The sequence below is a fragment of the Telmatherina bonti genome (genome assembly GCF_933228915.1).
Source record: "Telmatherina bonti genome assembly, chromosome: 17".
Taxonomy (NCBI): Eukaryota; Metazoa; Chordata; class Actinopteri; order Atheriniformes; family Telmatherinidae; genus Telmatherina; species Telmatherina bonti.
In genome coordinates, this window is record NC_136615.1 from 32,483,941 (window position 1) to 32,507,995 (window position 24,055).

A 24,055-nucleotide genomic window follows, 5' to 3' on the forward strand; every position below is an offset into this window, starting at 1 on the left:
GTAGCTAATAAAGCTTTATTGGGTCTCCCTGTTATCTGGAGGATTAATTGAGGCCCACACACATCTATATTTAGTGTTTTCATTTAGCTCTTATCTCTCTATTGCCAATTAAGAGTGGCTTTTCATTAGCGGTTGGGGCTAATGAATGGTGCTGCGCTAATGAATGAAGTGACTAAAGGTAACAGTCAGGAAATGTCTGGGAAAGCAGCCCTCTTACTGAATTAATAGATTCACGCGCCCTTATTAAATGCCTCTCTCCAGCTATGGAAATGCCTATTCATTGGTCAGAAACTGCATTCAGCTACAAAAAATAAAAATGACATGACATCACTAACATCCCACACAGCAACCCCATTACACTCATTAAAAAAAACTGTAATTACACAGTGTGTAATTACATTGATAAATCCTGGTTAACACAATGCTTCATGTTCCAATTAACCTGCTCAGACACACTGCCGACAGTTCAACATAATGGCCTTATTACACACACACACACACACACACACACACACACACACACACACACACACACACACACACACACACACACACACACACACACACACACACACACACACACACACACAAACTCTGACAGAAAGCCGATACACTGCCTGACTGCTGATTATTCATCTAGAACATTAAAAGTGATAAAAACTTAATTGGACTTAATTTAAACATAACTGATGTTTAAATGTGGGCGAACAAAAAGGCCAGCTGATGTTGTTTCTATTCAGCTTGACTTTGCGACTCCAATGCTTCATGTCTAAAAGTCAACCTCAAAAAGAAAAAGAAAAACATTTCCTGGCATGTGGAAGTTTAGCTGGAGGCAAACCAGGAGCACCAGAGTCAAATACGGAATATATCTATGTACAATAGAATATGTAAGAATATGTTTTTGGTTATTGTTGTGAATAAAAAGGAGACAAAGAAAAATCAGACAGAATGCAAAAGCAACAACTGAAACAGAAAAACCAGACAACCAGTAAAGAAAAATAACCCAAAACATCCTGTTGCCGGTTTATACGGGCACAACGTCTGTGCCCAGTCGTAACAACCTTGGGCTCTGTGTAGGTCTGTAGAGGCCCAATGCCTCTCTGCACCAGATGTGCATCCCACTTACCTTTGTGTAGCTACGGGAACGTAGCTATGTGAACATAGCTAAGCGAACGTAGGTAAGTGAACGTGGCTAAGCAAGTGTGGCTAAGCGAACATAGCTAAGCGAGCATAACGAAGTGAACGTGGAAGTGAACGTAGCTAAGCGAGCGCAGCTAAGCAAACGTAGCTAAGCGAACGTAGCTAACAAACATATCTGAAAAAACATAATGCAACTCTCTTAAATTTTGTCATTTTGAGTTAAAGGAGACTTATCTGAAGAGTTTGAAGTGCAAAAACTATGTTACGTATTTTTCCAATTCTGCATTTTATTGTCAGTATTGACCAATAATATCAGTATGCCAATAATATCGTACATCTGTAGTAGCTACTGATGGTTAAACCTACACAATATCACAGTAATTGTAAAAGTTTTAGTGAGGGCAAACATAAGTGTGATGGTGCAACTGCAACCACGTCTGCTCCAGTTATCTGTAGACAAAAGTCTCATTTAAGCTCTTTTTATTTTTGTAAGTCAGTTCATTTATGTCAAATTTCTCAGCTCACATACTTTCCGGTCAAGCAGCAACCTCCGGCAGTTAAAAGTGAACCCTATGCAAGAGTGCCAAAAATTGCAGTCCCCCCTTCATCCACTAGGGGCTCCAAAACAGAGAAAATCCCCCATGACATGAAAACATCTCCCATGTTGAAAAGACCAACTTAACAGCAGAAATAAACATGTTTACAGCCTGGTTCAAAAATCCATTTAGGTTTAATAGGTCAGGTTTACCTTCATGACAAGTGTAAGGGGAGGGAATTGTTTTTCTAACTTTTCTGTTTAGCTGGTGAGTTCCTGTTAGCTCCGTATTAGCTCAGATAGCTCTTAGCTACAGGCAGGTCGGAGTTTGCTAGATGTCAATCATCCACCCCCACAGTCAGAGCCCCCCTCTCAGCTCTACCTCTTGGCCCATTTTTGTATTTTCCAGGAGAGATGAGACGCGTGACGTTGCCAAGATGGCGGCAGTAAGAACCCCCCAATGAGTTTCAGTTCAGCTCTTCAGAAACCTACAGGTGACGCCACGGAGGCTTCGTCCAGATTTTATATTCAGCTTATGGTTCGTCAGTTGCCATAGTTGTTACTAAATTCATCCACTAGAGGACAGTGTAGAGTTCACCACCACATTCCAACGAAAGTTTCAGGCACTATCAAGCAGAGACACAAAAAGTTAAAAGAGGCAACGCAGCAGATGGAAGCTATGCAACCATTAATAACATCACTGCTTTGATCATTGGACGTGGACGGGGTTGGAGATATCTTGCAGCTTCTTCTTAATGCATCAGCCGAGGAGTTCTTTCTCCTCGTGAAGTTCTGACAAGTATTGTGTGATTGGTTGGAAGTTTGTGGTGGGCGTGGTTATGACAGAAAAGCATGAAGTGTAAAGTTGTCTGGTGTTTTTTGCTGATGCACGTTGAATGGAAAATTTCAATGAACCGTAAATCAAGGTCATGAAAAAGTACGCTACAACACATTTAAAGACAGACACCAATGCCCCAACAACATGAAAACTATAATAAGAGCCATTTTTGCTTTGATTTTGATGATAATTTTGAATCACCAGCTCAACAGGAGCGTAGTACTTCAGTTTTTTTCAGCAGCCGAGGAGGAGGAGGATGATAATGTAACAAAGACGGGAGTCGGAAGACTGTGCAGAACATCCGCGTCGTCGCATATATTACTTACACCTAGAGCAGAACAAACGCTTACATGATAGCTGAATTAATCAGTTCAGATTTAAGGCGGCAATAAACCGGCCACTGAATTCGGAGTTAGGTTTAATTGGAGATTGTCATTTTCATTGGGAATTAGGAGTTAACACAGTCTTTTTTTTTTATCTTTAAAGCAGATTTAACATTCATTTCGAATGTAAACGTGGCCAGAGAGGGAAAGGGCTTCAGAAATCCTGACAGGCTTCTCCAACACATCAGTTTTATTGTCTAATGATACAAACTAATTATTGTCTAGTTGTGGAGAGTAAATCCATCCTCACAACTAAAACTGTACAAAATTACTTTACATTCACCAGGACCACGGTCTGGTTCCATAAGTGGGTGTCCTGTCAGGTTTGATCCCCATGACGACAGAAAAACATCCACACGCACATTTCAGTCTGAACATGGCCTAATTCTGGCCAGCTTGTGTTGGTGTATTCTCCTGTTCCTCTGCACACACACACACATCTACAACCTATAACTCAGCTGCAAAAGTGAGATACAGGAGTGAGGGGGGAGTGGAGGCAGGGATGAGTGGGGGAGTCGGGGGCGTGCTGGCCTGCTCCAAGGTCAAGCTTGTCATGTCAGCCATGACACATAGCTCCCAGCATGCCTTGTTAACCTCCAGGACCTCCTCTCTTCTTTGGGCTCGATTGGCTCCTGTTTAAAACATCGGCGTTGTGCTCCTCAGTCTCCCGTCTTCTCCTGCTTCCTTCTTTTTCTCCATTTTAAAGTCAAAAGTCCATGTTTGATGTAAAAGACAAGTAAAAAAGATGCTAATCTGAGAGCTGGAACATGGTCAACCTGCTCATAATCGGCTTTCTCCATCAGATGGATTTCAATATCTAAAGAAATAACATGTTTTATGGTTGCTGATGAGCTGGACTCAAGGTCCAAACTGGGATTTCTGGGTCATTGGCGTCCTGATGGCGTGAGCCGCTGCAGCATGAACAGCAGTAAGCTTTAAACATCTCAGTTTGCTGTGTATGGAGCAGAGAAGCATCTTTCTTGGAGATGATGCTACATTAGCATCGTGATGTAGCAACGGTCTGGAGCTATTCCCGGTTTCTACAGATTTGGCTTCCAAGCAGCAAAATGTTATTCTAATCCTCTAAAGTGGTCTTGAGCTGCAGATCTTTGAGCTCTCTAAAGGTTTTCTTTAGACACTGACTGCTTTTCCAGAGGCAGTTTATGAACCTCTTAATGATCTATAAAAGCACCAGCTCAACGATGAACCAGAGTTATTACACCTGGCGACAAAGACACATGATGTGTCTCATTTTCTTTAGTCTTACCTCCACTTTGGTGAAAGTAAAAATGGAGAAACTCTCCATGGAAGTGTGGCTGGGAGGGGAAATGGGGAGAAAAGGCTGAAAAATGCCACATGATTCAAGAAAAGGACTGAAAATCAGGTCTGTGGGAGAAACGGATCCTCCGCAGACCCAACCTCAACCATATTTACACACTGGAACATCTGGAGAGAGCAAAAACCAGATCTTTGAAAAGAAAGACTGTAAAACTTCTCTTATAAACTTGTCCAAGAGGGTTTAGACTGGTGGAGAATAAAGGATGTCAAACTTTTAGAAATGTAGAATATTAGCATGTTTCAGGAAACTGCTTTATAGCAGTAAGCCATCCTGAACACGGTGCTGAGACCAGAAGAAGAAGCACAAGGATTCATGTTTCCTGCTGGCAGCAGAGCAGGTAACGTACTGAAAACCAACTGTTCATTAACTGTTTAATCAGAGCCTTAAAAAGTCTAAATCTGTGCAAAAATCTGGCTTTTACTGAATTTTTGTCTGACTGTTCACTGTCAAAGTTAAAAGTTAAAAAGGTCTTTCTATCTGAACATATTTTCACAAGATACACAAGTTTGATTTAAAAATTAATAACATTGAAGCACGGCGCCTCGCAGCTTCCACATCTGCACCGCAATGCATCCCAAAAAAGACAAACACAACCGCCAATACTTGCAATTTTCCCCCTGGTTTTAAGTATTTGTTCAGGAGTGTAGAAAGACTTCCTTCAGGGTTTTCACAGCATTACTCATTACAACAATAACCATTCAGACAGTTTGTAATCTCACTGCAGGGTGCACGAGAAAAACTACTTCCACCCAAAGACACACCACTTCCGGGACTTCAACACGCTCAACCAGGGGCATAAAAACACCTGGAACACATTTACACCGAGGAAAACCTCGCCTCTGATGAGGCCATGATGGTTTCTCCCTGCAGCCCTGCTGGCTGACGTAAACTCCATCACAACTGATGGAGAAGTCAGTGCATAGTTCCGCATGTGCACATGCAAAACATACATGTACTTCACAGGTCAAACTAAAAACTGCAGGTAAAGTAATACGCTTGAACGGGAAGGTGGAGAAGTATCAAATATAGGAGATGGGAAGATAAATGTGAGGAGGAGAAGCAGAGAGGATGTAGGGAAAACAGAGAGGAGCTGAGTAGGAGGATCTCTAACGACAGCGGGTGAGCGAGGCAGAAGAACCGACGACGGGGCAGAGGAAGGGAAATACTGATCAAAGTAAAGCTGCACAGTTTGACCCTGAAAACTGTGTGTGATCATGCATGTGTGACGGCAAACAATGCTGTGGGACTGTTTAATCAAGTGTCTTTACGGTGCATTTGTTCCCTCTGCATCCTCCCATTCTGCAGCCTGGACCTCACCTGCTCCCCCCATCACACTCCTAAGGGCTCTCGTTTGATTGTTGGAACATCTGTGCAGCAGATTTTGGAGGGGTGGCTTTCAGGACACGGTCAGCTGTTGCTCACCAAGAAACAGCGGAGTTCGGTTAAACCTTTCCCCCTGCTTCCAGTCTGTGTAATTACACACAGCAGTGATATCAGAGATGGAGCTGACAGTGTTTTTTAGTCTCCCTTTTTAGATGGAGGTTAACAACTTATGGGTTCTTTGTGTTAAAGCCTTTTAAACACTTTCAGGAGCTGAAAGGTCAGCCCCCTCGCTGCGACAGTGGAGCTCTGTGACTGCCCCAGCTCAGTGACATTTCCTCAACACTAAAACCTAATGGATAAATACAGCTACCTGCCTTCAGCACCACACTTTCTGAAGGACTGCGTATAGAGAGGAGGAGGAGAGCGACATTAAGGGCCAAGAGGACAATTGAACACCTGTTTATTTATAGAGTCCGCAATGTCAAGTCTTCCTCATTTTACACTCATAAAGCATTTATCAGGTCCACCGTTCTCATACCGGGTTGGATTTGCCTGAATTATTGGTGCCATAGAATAAAATGTTAAAACATTCTATAGCAGATTTTGCTTCATGTTGACATAAAGCATCACACTGTTGTTGCTCATCACCATGAGAATCTCCCGTTCCACCTCATCACCATGAGAATCTCCTGTTCCACCACGTCACCATGAGAATCTCCTGTTCCACCTCGTCACCATGAGAATCTCCCGTTCCACCTCATCACCATGAGAATCTCCTGTTCCACCTCATCATGATGAGAATCTCCTGTTCCACCACATCACCATGAGAATCTCCTGTTCCACCTCATCACCATGAGAATCTCCCGTTCCACCTCATCATGATGAGAATCTCCCGTTCCACCTCATCATGATGAGAAGCTCCCGTTCCACCTCATCATGATGAGAAGCTCCCGTTCCACCTCATCACCATGAGAATCTCCCGTTCCACCTCATCATGATGAGAATCTCCCGTTCCACCTCATCATGATGAGAATCTCCCGTTCCACCTCATCATGATGAGAATCTCCCGTTCCACCTCATCATGATGAGAATCTCCCGTTCCACCTCATCATGATGAGAATCTCCCGTTCCACCTCATCACCATGAGAATCTCCCGTTCCACCTCATCATGATGAGAATCTCCCGTTCCACCTCATCATGATGAGAATCTCCCGTTCCACCACATCACCATGAGAATCTCCCGTTCCACCTCATCACCATGAGAATCTCCCGTTCCACCTCATCACCATGAGAATCTCCCGTTCCACCTCATCATGATGAGAATCTCCCGTTCCACCTCATCACCATGAGAATCTCCCGTTCCACCTCATCATGATGAGAATCTCCCGTTCCACCTCATCACCATGAGAATCTCCCGTTCCACCTCATCATGATGAGAATCTCCCGTTCCACCTCATTCCAAAGCTGCTCTGTTGAATGTAGATCGGGTGACTGTGGAGGCCGTTGGAGGACAGTGATTATGTTTGAGACCAACAACCATGCTGCGTTCAAAGCCACATAAATCTCCATTTTTTCTCATTCTGGAACTCCAGCAAGTCGTCTTCACCACATCTACATGACTGAATGAGTGGTGTTGCTGCCATTTGTTTATTTGTGGTAACAATCAAATGAACAGGTGGATGTGATGAGAAGAAAGCATACTCCCTGTAATCACTCTGTCCCACAGCTCTATGTTGTTTTTATTGTTTCTTATTGTTTAATGGCTGTTTTTATTGTACAGTGCCCTTGAGTGACTTTAAAGGCGCTTTTAAATAAAATGAATTATTACTATTATTATTATTATTATTATTATTATTATTAAGTGGACGCTAAGTGTGCTTCCATATAAGATGACATCTTTTGCTAACTGCACAATGTCAGCTACATATCTATTGTAAAAAAAAAAAAAAAAAAAAATTTATTTTGAAATGTAACTAGTTACAAAAGATGCCAGCATATAAAGTATACTAAATGTATTCAACTGAAAGAATTTATTTACATTCTACAACAAAATTTTTGTCTTTTTTCTCTCACAAAATTCACCAGAAATCTTTATTTAAAACAAGAGTTAATGAAAAATTTATGTGCTAAAACCAGAGACCAATCCCAGAAACATGTCAGGACTTTGCCAGAGGATCTAAACGTACGCTTTCCCGTGATATTCCAGAGTTTCCAAGACCAGCGGGAGTCATCTTACTGCCCGTTACAGTACTGCTGTGCAGCACACAGATCAAATTCAATGACCCTTTAACCTCCCTCTATCTCTATCGCTCCTTCTGTCTCTGGACTCCCTCCCCCGCTCCATCCTCCCCCGTCCCCTGAGGTCACTGGTCCATCACTCCCCCCTCACCTCCCCCGCCTGCGGTACTGCTGTGGTAACACAACACTGACCAGTGTCCGTTCCTATGGCAACCGTTCCCCAGAGAAATCCCCAGCATCCTCAGCAACCGCAGGGCGACTCCTGAACATAAATGCATGCAGCATTTTAGAAGGCCGTTTCTAGTAAAAGAAGGTGGAGATTCACCTTTCTTCCCATCAGCAGGTCTAACTATAGCCAGATGAGGGACACCAGGGAGTATGAAGCGCAACAGGGAGCCAGACAGGGAGGCAGAAAGACACACAGAAATAACAGACTATGTCTGCGTGTCACATTGATTCCTATTTTCCCAGTCCAGAAACGAATGACCAATCAGAATGTGGTGGCATAGAAGGCTGAAAATGGGTGGATTATCTTCCTGTTTCAGCAAGCTGCCCATCAGAGCGATGAAAAGCTTTGATTAAAAGAAAAGAAACAAAAAAATAAAACCACACAGAGCCGTCTGTTTAGAAATGTCGCCTTAAAGTCCGCTTATGTTCGATGCTAAAGATGGATCCAGAGCCTTTCATTAATCATTTACATGCATAACTTGGTCCATTTTCAGGCCCTTGTGAGCGCAGGAGCAACAGAGTCGTGCCTTCAGAAACAACCAGGGCAGTTCTGAGCAGCACAGCTGATGTACGACACGCAAAAGGAACAAAGAAACCGCTACGTTTCTAACTTGCACCCAGGCCATCACAGTCTACTGCACTGCCCCCCTTTTATCTCTCTCTCTGTTCATGTACATTATCATGAGCGCCTGAACTCTGTACTGCCCTCTGGTGGATGGTGTTGACAAAAAGCAATGCTAACAAAATGGACAAACAAGCGGAAACCTCCAGCAGTTAATGCGAAGGTCAGGTTTACCTTCATGACGACTGTGAGGGGAGTGAATTTTTTTCTAACTTTATAAAACAGGTACCTGATATCCTGCTTTATAAAGGAGGAATGTGGAACAACCATGGTTTTTAGCTCAGTTAGCTGGTTAGCTCCCATTAGCTCGGATAGCTCTTAGCTACAGGCAGGTCAGAGCTCACTAGATGTCAATCATCCACCCCCATGTTCATAGCCCCCCCCCCCCCCCCCCTCACAGCCCATTCTTGTATTTTCCAGGAGAGATGACACGTGTGATGCTGCCAAGATGGTGATTGTTGGAACCGTCCAATGAGCTTAAATTCAACTCTTCAGAAACTTACGGGTGACATCACAGATGCTCCGCCCATCTCTTATATACAGTCTATGAGGGAAAATGAAAGTATGAGGGAAGGGATGCTTGAAACGAATGGACGTAAAGGGAGCAGAAATGGGCCTTTTAAAATCTGTAACACTTTCCAGTACTGGCAGGGGCCTTAGGGATGAATCAGGAACTAATTGGTAATTACCCAGTACCCACTGGTGACCACAAAGACTAGTCTTATTAGTAAACATCTGGTCTTCATGGTCACCAGTAAGTACTGGTTAAGTATCTATCAGTCCCTGATTCACCCCTAAGGAGTCCCTATTACTGAAGTAAATTTTATGTCTAGTATTGTAAAGTGTTGCCATAAACTGAGGAGTGATCATCGGTACTACAAAGAACACAACTAAAAATGAAAACTGCTCCATTTTCTTCTTACTTAACAAGCTACTCTTTCAATTCTCTAAAAATCTGATCGGAAAAGACCCAAAAAAATGAAGAATTGACAGACACATCTGTTTCGAAACCTGCATGTCGCATGGAATCAGAAAGTGATTTGCGGGAACTCTAATATTAAACTGTTTAAGACTGAAAATGTTTGTATTATATCCTTGTTTAAGCAAATTATGTAAAAGTTGATAGAAAAAGGCCAGAAATTACTTGCAAACACCTGTTTAGAATGTTCTATATTACCATAGAGTAGAAATAGTAAGTAATTCATAGGAAATATAACTTATACACGTATTTTCCTGTTTGTCTAAAAATGATTAAAAAAGATTCACTAAACTAAGAAGAGAAACAAGTGACTTCTCTCAGAAGGCCCAGTCTGCTCTGATCGGTGACAGGCCTCTCCTGCCATTCTGCAATGGGATAAAAGAATCAACTGCATCTCCAGAAGACGGACAAGTCATTAATATCTCAAAATGGTTGTCCAAGAAATACTAAACTCAAAAACGCTACTGAAGGGTACATGGTGATGTGAAGATATCCTTATTTTTATTCAGCTGAGAAAAGCAAATCTACCTGTTTTCGACTGAGAAAGATAGCCTTGGAACTCCAGGGGCTAACTTTCAAGCAGCACTTCATCACAGATGTCTTTAAACCACTGATAACCACAGTACAAGCTAGATGTCTCTGTGTGATGAACCCGGTCAAACCACTTGATTTATATAAAGCAGTGATACAAACCGGACCATCTCCACTCATTGTCAAAGCAGAGAAACTCAAAGTTTATGAGCAAAATCTAAGACAAAAGTGTTCGTCATCCCAAAGAAACTAGCCTGATTTACAGGCAGTGATTCAAACCAAGCTTTAACTCTGGATTGCCAATAGCAAAAGCTTCCATACCGCTCTTTTGGAACAGCATCATGGACACCAAGTCCAACACACACAGATAGGTAAGGTGGTGTTAGAGACCAGTGTCTAATTAACACCTTTCTGGACCGTTGTCTCTGGCTACTTACGGGAGCTGACGGTATCCACATACTGGGGCAAGTATGGAGCCCACATGTCAATAGTATCCTTGCGTCCAGACTGGCCAATCCTTCTCAGCTCAGCCAGTAGTAGAGCTTGTGCCGCTTCACGTACCTAAAAACACAAAAAGACCCAGTCATGGTAAAGACTTAGATCAGGTGAGTAGCTACATCATGGCCACCCTCCGACTTCACTTCAGCCAGTGACCACACTTCCCAACGGCTCAGCGTGGAGCGGTGCACACCTCCAAACAGCGGTCCTGCCACCTCCTTGCCAACATTTCCAGTAGAGGAGGTCTGAACTTGTCCAGACCAAGGAGATCAGGAAGCATCACGCAGTGCATGGCGGCCAGTTGGCTCCATCCTGCGCACACACACACACACACACACACGTATATCAGCACAAACTGTCAGAAAAAACTACAAGGATGACTAATTCATGTATACAGTGTTTCCTCATACACTAATGTCACTGCTGTCACATTAAAACACGGAAACGTCACAACATAAATTTAGAATAAAACCCATGTAAACAGAAAAAACAGGTTTCCTTTCAAGACAGAAGTGATCTGTTTTGAAATGACAGCAGTGACTTCCTAACATCGTTATACATTCACACCGACATCGTACTGTCAAGTGTCTTCATACAATATCACTTAACAACTGTTACACAGAGGATGGGATTATTATCAACACTGTCTTTAAGCCTCCTAACCAGACACTGATGGTGTTACACATAGAAACAGATATGCAGTATTGCCAAGTGGATCACCTACAGCTTCTTAACAACACCTTGGCATGATGGATTTAAGTGTATACCATTTCATTCAGAAGCATGGGACTTTTTTTACTCAAAACATTTGAAAACAATGGCTTTTCGTGATACACGTAAAAAAAAAGCTACACATAAAATCTCATTGTAGCCATATTATCCTGAGTTACTGATGACAAAACTAACATTTAAAGTGTGTTAGATTCGCTTTAAATGGGCTCAAATCCAGCTGTATTGGTGAGAGCCAACATAAGGACAGATTTGTATTTTAGACCAAACACCAAAAATATGCACACAAGCTTTAATATGTCTGTGACCAGAATGGATTTAATGTTTTATAGCCGATACTCAACATATACCAAGCACCTTATTCACATATATTGGTTCAATATATGGCTTCCATAGAAGATGCAAGTATGCAGATGGACACTGAATGGCTATCAGCCAGGAAAGAAATTTTATTTCACAAATTTCTTTGCCATGAGCTCCATGTAAACTTACCTCCGCCAGCAAGACATATGGAGAAAACTCAAACATTAGAAGGAAGATCCTATGCAGAGGTTGACGGATGTATTATAATGGACATAAAATACAAAAAAAACCAATAATTTTTCCATGTCTTACAACTCTGTCTCCAAAAAGACACTGTATAACTATAAACAGAAATAAACAAGTTATTGATTTTAAAAAAAAAAAAAAAAAAAAACTATTTAACTGGAAACAGGACAAAAACAACATATCAGCTGTTATAAGAAGACATTTTCTTGGGAAAACCATTTTGAAACATCCAAGGCTAATTATCTGAATAATTTATAAGGTAATTAAATAATTCCATACTGTGCATAGATGATTACCTAAGATCATCATCTGAGGTTGGTTTTCTCCCTTTTTAAAAGCATGTTTATGGCATCAAATCTATAAGGAAGAACTAGTTTTTAAGTTTACAAAATAGTGTCGCAACATTTTGGAAAACAGGACTGAATATCAAAAACAGCCAGTTGGTCAACATATTTGTAATAAAAAAAAAAAAACAATCAGTCAACCTCAACTTGAAGCATCTACACATACCACTGTCTTGCAGAAACCTTTAAATGTTTGAAATATGAAACCTACAAACATAAAATGACTCAAACGGGTTTTATAATGGTCAAATAGTTTATTGCATTTGTACTTGACAGCTGAAGTTATTTTAAAAATTAAGAACTGATCACATAAGCTTCAAAGTACTTGATAAAGATTAACACACGATCTGTGTAGCAATTATTTCAGCTAATAATTTACTTAGCCAAGATATTATTTAGCCACTATCTTAGCTAAGATAGTTGACTTCTGATAATTTAGTTAGCTAGGATTTTATTTCATTATTATCCTTATTTGCTAAGGTAATTAGCTAATAACAATTTAGCTAAAGTTTTATTTGATTATTATCCATGTTCACTAAGATAGCTTAAAACAACTTACATAAGGTTTTATTTGATTATCATCCTTGTTTGCTAGGGTTGTTAGCTAATAACTTAGCTTAAATTTTATTTGTTTATTATTCTTCTTTGCTAAGATTGTTAACGAGTAACTTAGCTAAGATTTTGTTTATTATTCTTGTTCACAAAGATAGCTAAAATCAACTCATAAGGTTTTATTTGATTTTTCATTTGGCTTTATTTGTTTAATATCTTTGTTTGCTAAGATAGTTAGCTAATAACTTAGCTAAAATATTTGATCATTATTCTTATTCAGCAAGATAACAAACGAATAACAACTTCAATAAAATTTTTTCAGGTCAATTTCCTTGCTCGCTAAGACAGTTAGCTAATGGCTTTACTAGGATTTTATTTGCCAACATCTTTGCTAGTTAAGATAATTGGCTAATAATAATTTAGTCATAAAGATCTCATTGAGCCATGCTTTACAATAGATTAGAGTTGATTACTCAAAAAATAAGTCAAAAGAAAATATCAAAATGATTCTGGTGCTGACTTTTTCCTTTCTTGAGAAATTTATTTTTTATCAATTGGTAAAATGTCTTTTCTTTGATAGAAAAAATATAAAGACTTAGATTTTGTTTCTGCAGGACAGTATTTCTCTATTTTTTAAAAATAAAATATTTACTATGATAAAGGTCTGATGCTATTGAAAATAAGATGCAAAATCAGTTCTATGGTCTTACTACGTCTAAAGGTAAGGAACAAGTCTCTGTGTGCATGCTTGCTGTTCCTCATTATAAAAACAGCTTTGTTTTAGTCTGTTAACCGGAAACTAAAGGTCATTAGCTATAAAAAGGCACTTCATTCCCCAAAGATACCACAAACTGTTTGAATAATTTAAGAGCACATTCATTGTATATACGGATAGGGCAGCAAGCCTTATTGAGTAAAGCCAACATCCTATTAAAAGAAATAACACAGATAAAATAAAGCAGTTGATAATAGATGGAAAAAGAGGATATTAGATAAGACACCAGAAAGACCTTAACTGGAGATTACAATGATTAAACCAAAGTTAATTTACAATCATATCATTAAATCTTCTGCCACTTTTACAGCATTTTATTTTCCAAAAGTAAAATACGTGTAGGACTCAGATTCTTAAAGAGAGGGGAAGCAGGAAAAAAAAGGTAACTTCCAGTTGTTGCAGAGATTCCTCCCCCCTTGGGGGATTTATTTGTCTTATCACTACATAGAGATATTGTCCTTAACCAAGGCCCATACCTCCTCCTGGTATCAAACATGACTGAAATAGCAAGCATGCAAAAAGCACAGAGACACTGAAACATCAGGACTTATGAACACTGAGACAGACAGTTGGCAGGAAAAAGAGGCTGGACAGCACAATACTTCAACAATTAAAAACAAAGGACAAAAAGACCAAAGTGTTATGAATGGTGTCAGTACACTCTTAAATTTGTCAGTTGCAAAAGACAGTAAAGTCGACCCATTGGCAGATGACATAAATCTTTATATTGATAAGTTCAGGAAACCCATTCAGGGCCCATGGTTGGCAAACTGAATAAAATATTAACCCAACTTGTTCTTGTGCCACTCATTTTGAGTTTTGTGTTATGAACAGCGAAACTGAAAGCTCAGTACTGAAGAACTGGTCTGACTTTGTCTGTGGAGTCATTTTACAAATTTAAAGAAAAAATAACTACCAATATCTTCAACTGACTGGATTAAGATTGGACTGAACTCTGCTTTGACAGACAGACAGAGACACAGCACTGTAGACAAAAACAAGGACAAATATGCTGCAAAAAACTTGGAGCTAGACACCTGACAGGAAAACCAAACACTGACTGGAGGGGATAGCAAGACTGATGCAAGAAAGACTGATTGAGAAAGGATGTGGTTTCAAAAAGGAACAAAAAGACCAAAAAATGGGTAACTGCAGTGAATGGAAAGAAAGAAAAGCTAGAAACAAAATCATTTGTAAAGACTAAAAGAAAATAAAGATAGAGGGACGATATAGTAAAGAAGGTTTAGAAAGCAGAACCTCTCCAAAGGCAAAGGTAAGTTATTGGAAAGAAATAATAAGAATAAAATCAATATGGCTTCAAGATTTTTCCTAAGTGGTACCCGTCAGATCAGTGTGTACCTTCGTTGACTGAGGGGATGTTATGAGAAGCAGGACCGGGGCTGGGGCATCCAGGGGCCCCCTGAGAAAGGCCCCCAGAAGCCCCCAGAGCCCCAGCAGTGGCGACAGTGCTGGTGTTGGCAGCTACAGCAGCTTGTAAAGGAAGAGAAGGAGAAAAATATTCGAAAGAGAACAGGTTAGAAAGATATAATTTTGAAACAGTACCAAAGTGAAGGAGGACAGAAGAAGTTAGTGGTACAGAATTAAAGTAAAGAAAGAAATCTAAGATTTGATCAAATTTAGTCTTTACACGTCACAAAATCCTGGTTTGGTTTGCACCAAGAATGTTCTTACGGAAAACTGGACACATAAAATTATCTTTGGTTAGTCAGATTAAGATCCCATAATGCCAGTATATGAAGGGGACTTAATAATATGCCTAATGAACCTACCTTGATATCACTAAGCTAGACACTTGGTGGCTGACCTTTGTGAAAAGATTCTCAACAAAATGTCCAAATGATCCAAAAGTAATGCAGAAAATGGATTAATACTGACATATAAGTTTATTCTACTGTTAGCCATTAGTTAACATATAATAGATACATGCTAATCATTCATTCTGCAATTAGCTAATAACAAGGTGTACAGCTAATTGCAAAGTAATAATTTTTGTATCTCTCTCAGCCATCAAATATGTTTAAAACCAATAAATACATTGTTATTTATTTATTTATCAATTACCCGTTAGCTAAATTCAGAGCAAACATATATGCTAATGCTTCTACTCTCTTATTAATTAAAAGTCTTACAGGTAATAGGTATATGCTAATCAATGCATGCTGCTGATGACAATAAGCTGGCTGTGCAGCTAATAGATTTACTCATGCAATAATACAACTGTTAGCCATTTCCTTGGATAAAATGGAACTGGTATGCACAAATGAATTTATTCCACCATAGGCCGTTAGCTAGGTTTAATGCTAATAGATACATGCTAATTTGTTTATTCTGTTAGTCATTTCCTAGGATTATATGGAATATATATGCACCAATGCATTTGCTAGGATTACAGCAAAAAGATACATGCTAATTAATTTACTCTATTATCCATTAGCTAGGACTACAGCTAATAGAGATGTAACAATCCAGTTATGACGTTAGCCATTAGCTAAGAATATTGCTAATAGACATAAATGCTTTTATCCCACCGTTAAGTCATTCGCTAGGATTATCGCTAACATATAAAGGCTAACGCATCTAATCTGGCTTCAGCCATTAGCTAGGAATATGGCTAATGTATACTCAATGCTTTAAATCCACTGTGAAGTCATTAGCTTGGATTATCACTAACATATAAATGCTAATTCATCTATTCTGGTATTAGCCATTTGCTTAAATCATGACTAGTAGATTAATGCTAATCCATTTATTTCACTGTTAGCCATATTTCACTCACAACCTCCAAAATTACAACAACTTTAAGCAGTTAACAAGTTTTAAGGTAATTTTTTGTAAGGCTGAGAAATTACTTTTTTTTTTTTTTTTTTTTAACCTGATGTCCATTGTTGCCTTTTGTAATTGCTTATATATTTGCTGGTTTACTACAATTTTTACAGGGGGATGCCACTGAGGGGCATATTTGTAAGGTGAAAACAGGTATAAACAAAATGATAAACATGGCAACAATAGAGGCAGTTGGCCTTTAGTGAACTTAACAATCATAGCACAAAAAAACAACAGAAGTGGTATTGTAGATAGTATGCGAGGCCTTTAAATCCCTGCTGGTATCTTGCAAATTGCAACTAGCAAAAAATATAGTTAATTTCTGAGCATGTACAAGAATGATGCTTTAAACAATGCAAAATATGCATGGCATGCGTGAGAAAAAAAAAAGTAATAAAATGTCACTTTTTTTATCATCATCATCATTATTATTATTATTATTTCAAAACCCTGGAAATTAGTAAACTAAGAAAATTATTCAGACTAAGCTAACATGGATCTATTGTGTTGGTAAGTACTGCTATAAGTCTTCAAATCATAAACTAAGCTAAGGACAAAAGTTAAAGTTAAGTCTTGTTAAAGATAAACATCAAATCTTAAAAATCAAACCTAGACATATATAGTTAGAATTAATGAGAGCAAGAGGAACTAAGATACAAAAGCGAAACTGGTTTTGGTATTGTAATGGAAAAAAAAGGGGAAAATTGAAATAAATTAATCAAAAAGTTACATAATTATCTAAATATATAAGTTAAAAAAAAGAGATGAAACTATATTTTGGTGAAGGAATAAAAAGCAGATATTAGTTTGAATAAAAAAACATTTTCAGCTCACAAATATCCTACAGAGAAAAATGCTTTCAGGTTGCGGCACAAGTATTTTTTAAGCCATATCATTTATACATTTCTTTTTTTAATACAACACATTCCTTTGTGGAGAAGGGGCTGTATATTTATGGTTAAAAAAATGATTTTGTACCGACTGAAATTGTACAATATTCTGAAGACTTGGAGCCAAAAACCTGAAACCTTGACCAGGAACCAGAATAATTAAAACTCCAAACACGTTTTTACATTTTCATAGAAGCAAAATCTCATCTTAAAAATGTTGTAGATTAAAACAGATATACATCTTTTGTTTATTTATACACATAAAAACAAAAAATATGAATTTATATATGTATATATACACACACATACTGGTAAAACAGGTTCAACAGCTAAGTGCGACAGGTAGAAACTGAACAAATACCACAGAAAAACACGTAGAACTGAGACAACAGACAGAACAGGTACAGCCGCTGTACATCATTAACTAAGAAACATGTGGAAAGAAAGAGAAATGCCCCTCATGAAACGTAAGTCAAAGAAATACAAATATGGAAGAGGTTTTTCTATATTTTTTTTTGTTGTTGTTGTCCATGGATAAAGCGGCAGGCTGAAGCCATGCAGTGAGTGCAAGCGCCAAATGAAAGAGAAAGAGGAGAAGAGAAGAGGAGGTGAGATGAAGGATAGCAGAGGCCAGCTGATAGCGGTATGCTAACACTGCTGGAACAACAAAATCACAGGATTACGATCAAACCATATTCTATTCTGCTGCATCGAATCTAACTAATAGACCTTTATATAATATAATATAATATATGATATAATATGATGTAATATAATGTAATATGATATAATATAATGTGTTGTCTACCTTCCACTTCATACTGCGTTATTTACCACCACTTTTGGGTTCATATACATAATTTTTATTTTATTTATTATTAATTTCTACATGACTTACTGTAGAATATGTACATATAGATATTTGTGTGTGTTTTCTGAAACTGTCTTTCACACCTTTTTTTCCCTATTTTTATGTATGTTAACTGAGCTATTTGTGAATACATTTTTCATGTCTGTGCATTTTGAGAATTCATTTGAATTTATTTTTAAAAAGTTTTATCATGACTTTGCAAAAGGTTTTGTTGTCTTTTTTTTTAAATTATTTGACATACATGATTTATTTTATTATTTATTTGATTTTCCATTTGGTTATTTCATTATAAAGAAGTTTATTTAAATAAATAAAAATTTAATTTTCAAATTGATCAAATATTGCACATATTTTTTAGATTACAATTAGACTTTTTGTTGATCTATTTTATCTCGTGATTTTGTTTCTGCACATTAATCATAATTGAGTATTATGAATTTAAATTCAGTTTTATTAAAGTTTTGATTGACCATAAATTTTATAAACACGTTTTAATACAACTTGATTGAACAATTCCATTTATTGTCTTTTATGAGGATTAGATGTGGATTTATTATAATCCAGATTTATTTATTCAAATTCAGTCCAATAAAAATCAGATATCTTTAGTTGATGTAAAAAGAATAAAATGAGGCAAAAACGTTGTTTAAAGCAAATCAATCCGATCGCTGTGTAATCACCTCCAACTGACAGATCAAATATATCAAACTAGAAACTAAAACTTACATGTTGACATTAAAGATCTGGAAAACTTCACAATTTTTATGCTTTTTGAATAAAAAAATCATGATTATAAATGTAGTTTAATGATCAATCTGTCACTATTCCTTCTGTAACTAATTTTTGTGCTCAGAAGTAAAAAGCAACAGAAAACCAATAAGTGATTAATAAAAATTTAGGGTATTAACTAATCGTTTGCCTTTATTTTTGCTGTAAAGACGACGTGTGTGACGGAAAAGAGCCGAGCTGCAGGACGTGGCTGCATTGCTCCCCAGCAGAAGAAATAAGGATGATATTTCTGCACCGGCGTGAACGACTGGCTCTCTGCTCGTCTCGCTGCCATGCAGTTTATTAGAGGGCCTCCTCATTTATTTCCATGTGAAAAGAGACACTGAGAGGGGTTAACAGACCCCCCCAACACACGCGCCGCGAAGGAGAAGCCGGCTGAGCAGACGTCACGGCCGAGCGTTCCCTCTGAATAGGCGTGTGGTATGAATAAGTCCAAACGCTTGTCATGCTTGGCCTCCATTAAGGCGTGACAATAGCACTAAAATCCCGCCTCCACCCTGCACCCGAGGGTGCCACTTATACCTCCGTGTCCAAGTGTGGCGACTGCGTACACACAGACATGAATTTTGGTGTGTGTATTTGCAGGTTTGGGGCTTGTTGCAGTGTGGTAGGTAGGTATGGGGTGTGGGTGGAGATTGGGCAGATGGTGGTAGCTGGTTGAAAACCTCCCCTCCAGTGAACAGGAGCAGGTTCCAGCTGCAAAAAAACAGACTCAACATTTTCACCTTTATGAAGCAAATAAAGATTTTTCTTTCATTTTCCTTCTTCATAAGAAGTTTTCTTTTCATTCCACCGTCTCCGTTTTGTTTAAAACTTCACCCGTCACGTAGGGAAGCATATTCTGCAGACGTGGCCCACACAAGTAGCCATTTCCAGATGCAGTCTGCCAACATGGGGAAGCTCTCCTTTGTGTTGTTGGTGATTTAAATACTACTTTGGAAGTTTGGAAAAAAAAAAAAAAAAAAAAAAAGAGATAAAACAAACACTTGAAATTCCACTAGCTCACCAGCACCACCAGCATGCTAACATTAATTTCTCTGGAAATGGGATAAATTCTGACCGTTTAGGTCAGTTGTCACAAACCACTGATCCAGACGCAGAAACTGTCCCATACGGAACCGGACTGACAGCCGAAACAGGCTACGCGAGTTACGCTGTGTGTGAAATCTGTGATCAAGGCGGTGGACATTCGGGCAGTGACGATATGCTTTTGTCCGAATTTTATTTTATTAGATTTTTTGGGTGCCGATTTAATTTAAATTGCGCTTCTCACGACTTTTTAATGTCGCTGGTTTTTGTACGCTAAAAAAAAAAAAAAAAAAAAAAAAAAAGTTTTTTGTTCGTCATTTTTCTTAATTTGAGGAAATGAGGAAAAGACAACACAGCAGCCAGACCATCATTCTGCTGCTATAAAGCTCAAGAAAACAAGTAAAAAGATAAATAAAAACAAAAATGTTATAATGGATTATTTGTATATATTTGATCCTTTAATTTTATTTTATTTTTCCAATTTGATTTTCCACCCCGAGTAAACATCACGATTCTTCACTGACGATTCTTCTTTAACCGATTCCAAACCGGTTCGTGTGATCAGAAAGTCCAGGTTCATTTCAGGAAATGTAAGACGCTAATGAAGAAGTGAAGTCCGGTCTTCATGTACACACGGGTCTCCCTGATGCCCTTGTTCCACTGAGCGGTTCCGTTCAGACAGGATGGTCAGGAACACTGTTTTATGTGTTTCCATGGTAAAACCGTCTCATAAAACCGAACCAAATCGCATCATGTCCGACCCTTTCAACTGTGGCTCCATAGGAAATAGTTTGGGACGGTTAACGTGGAGCTACTGGATCACATGATACAACCTGTAGATCAATGGACAGAAAAACGTTACGGCCGCCAACAAAAGCCAGAAACAAACACAATGGCCACGTTTACGAGTTTTAATTCTTCCTTAATTTCAAATAAAAACGTAGATCCACTTCAAAATGACAATACTAAATTAAACTTAATTTTGAATTAAGTGGCCGGTTTATTCCCATGTTTAATCCAAACTGATTAATTCCTCCATCATGTAAACATTCATAAGTTAATTTCCTCCATGATATCACCATTTTCGCTTCAGTTTTGATGATTTTTTTTTAAGCTAAAGCTCGGCCCAAGCGTACTTCTTCACTTTTTATTAGCAACTGAGGAGGAGAAGGAGGATAGACTATCAGAAACTGGAGGTGAAATACCACAGAATATGTGCGTCATCAGGACGAGAAAAGGTAAGAAGCAGCCACTTGCCTCAGAATTAAGTTTAATACCAAACTGACTTTTTCAAAATTAGGTGTTTACATGGTCATTTCTCAACAGATTTAATTTTTATTCAGAATTAAAGAGGAACTAAAACTCATGGAAACGTGGCCACAATGTATGGTAACAATACATGTAAGTGTGTCCCGCTTCCTCATAAGACTGGATAACACAACACAGAGGTGCTGAATGCTATCCGCAACTTAAACTAGCGCGGGCTACCATCGCGTCTTCACTCACAACATAAATGTTCTACTCAAAACAGGCTTTACTTCAGAGGACCAAACAGGTCCACCATTGTTGTGCTTTTCTGAGTGCACGAACACAAGATGACGTGAAAAACGTCACCGTCGCCTAAAGATTCCAGTTCCACTTTACACTAGCTGTGATTTCAGCGAGAATTGCGTGAAAACCAAATATCGCAATGAAGAAAAACGCTAATGGAAACACGTACATTTTGGAAAAAGACTCAATTATTGCTAAAACATTTTTACATTATGTGCTACTGAGAATGTGTTTATATCTCAAGGGGCGCTTCCGTTACAATTAGAATTGTGCAAAACCTAGCGCAATAAAATAACACTAATGGAAACACTCAAATATATTGCTAAAACATTTTTACAGTCTCATGGGGGGTTTTATCAGACGTTTTAATATAGAAATATAGTGCAAAAGTGTAATGGAAACACTTTTTTTTTCGCATTTACGTGTCCCCGGACGTGACGTGTAGCGGGCATGTGACCAGTTCATTTCCAGTAAAGATGGCGCGGGGTGGAACAAACAACAGCAAATTTCTTACTTTTAGAAAAGAAAATGAAGGACAAAAGCGTGGAAAAGCTGTCGCAAATTTTCTGCAGCAAGTAGAAAACTCCAAAATAACACTATGTGGCTACCTTGCATAAGCCGCGAGATTTTACGAGAACTGAGGCTAATGCGCTCAACACTGTTCAATGGAAACGCCTGCAAATTGCAACTGTTTGTCGAAACTTAGAAACATCGCTTTTATTTTGCGAAAAAATGTAACGGAAATGCAGCTAGCAACAGGATTCTTGTAAGGAAATTTTCCTCGAGGCCGTTGTCACATCAAAACATCTGTCATCACGTAAACAACACGCCAGAACGCTACAAACCTTTGTGTTTTACCGTCTCCGCGATGTGGTGTAAAACCCAACGGATAAAACCCCCCAACGAGAGAACAGGCCGAGCAGACATCGCATCAGCATCTGAAAACAGCTTTTTATCATTTATTTGTCTCCATCGTCTCATACTGAGCCGGAAAGCAACACATTCCGGGTTTTTCCTCCAGCTGAAGTTCATCAACTCCAGCCTGGTGTCAAAAGCAACAGAAGAGCCCTTTAAAGACCTGCTGACCCAGGAAGCAGCAGCAGCTTCCTCCTGTGATCCGTTTGCTTCTTTTCTCTGACCCTCTGAAGGTTTTATTGCCAGTGGGCTGAATTATCAAAGCCCCCACCCTCCCAGTCCCTACCCGCAGGGCCCCCAGAGTATTCCAAGCGAGCTCCCCCTCCTTTTGTAGTTACCTTGTTTGATTTGGGCCTGTAGCGCCGGGTTGGAGGGTTGGGGGGGGACAGCAGGCGTCCTCCGAGGAGTCTCCGGGGTTCCTCCTGGTCTGGGAGGCCTGGAGGAGGATCACAAAGAGGATGCATCAAATATTAAAGGGCAGGGAGGAGAGAGAAGAACCAGCACACACACACACACACACACACACACACACACACACAAAGACAAAAATACTAAGACTAAATGTAAAGTGATTCTTACAGAAGCAGAAAAATTAAAAACCAGAGCGAACAAAAGAATACCTTTTTATTTCCGTTTCCTAAAGGCGAGTGATGAAATGCGTAAATGTGTGTGTGTGTGTGTGTGTGTGTGTGTGTGTGTGTGTGTGTGTGTGTGTGTGTGTGTGTGTGTTGTCTCAGGCTCCAGCCTATTGAATTTTGTTTGGAGGACATCGTCCTCCATGAACAGACTGGAGGCGCCAAACTTTCAGAGACACACCGACACTTCCAACACAACAATCAGCGGAGTAATCGATACTGGTTGCTAAGCAACAAATCACTTCCACAGAGATCCACTCTCTAAAAACAAACAACAAAAAAAATCTTATTTCAAGCAAAGGACAAAGGTGAGGTGAAACAGCTGCATCAGTAGCTGCAGTTGCATGTAATAAGGCTGAAGAAGCATCCGGAAGGCGGTGACACAGCTGCTACGATCACAACCAGCCGCACGCGTTCAGCCTTTCCGTTTAAATCACCGCACACGCAGAGACGCCGGGAAGAAAAGATACAGTCAGACTCCATTCAGAATAACAGAAAACAACAAGTGCACCTGCCTGCCCCCTCTCCAGCACCTCACCCCCCTGCAGACACACGCTCTTCCTGCTTTTCTCTGCATCCCACACAAAGAAACCTTTCATTCACCAACACCAAGAAAAGGGCTGATCGTTATCAGAGCCACCAATTTGCACGACGAGCAGTTCGTACGTTCCCCGTGTTAGACCTCCGACGTTCCTACGTCTAACGTAACCTGCAGGTTTTCAATGTCTTCCTCCTCCAACACACCTGACTTAGATGACTGAATCATTGTGCAGAACTTCACAGGCTGTTGGATCAGTTTAATGTGAGTCAGATGTGTTGAAGCAGGGCGACACAGTAAACCAGCAGGACCAACTCTGGACACCCCCGCTTCCAAACCTAATGTTCAGAAAACAGACCTGGGTTCGTATTTCACTCAGCAGACATCATT

General features: G+C 39.3%; 1 protein-coding gene across 1 annotated transcript in view; it reads right to left on the reverse strand.

Annotated features, from left to right (window-relative positions):
• The window catches only part of wdr7 (WD repeat domain 7), a 142,562-nt gene that overhangs the window by 74,939 nt on the left and 43,568 nt on the right, over positions 1 to 24,055 (reverse strand). The window contains exons 19-21 of the mRNA XM_079256537.1: positions 22,831 to 22,928; positions 10,848 to 10,966; positions 10,594 to 10,717 (exon numbers count right to left, since the gene is read on the reverse strand). Coding sequence (XP_079112663.1) covers positions 10,594 to 10,717; positions 10,848 to 10,966; positions 22,831 to 22,928 — 341 coding nt within the window. The remainder of the gene's footprint in view (positions 1 to 10,593; positions 10,718 to 10,847; positions 10,967 to 22,830; positions 22,929 to 24,055) is intronic.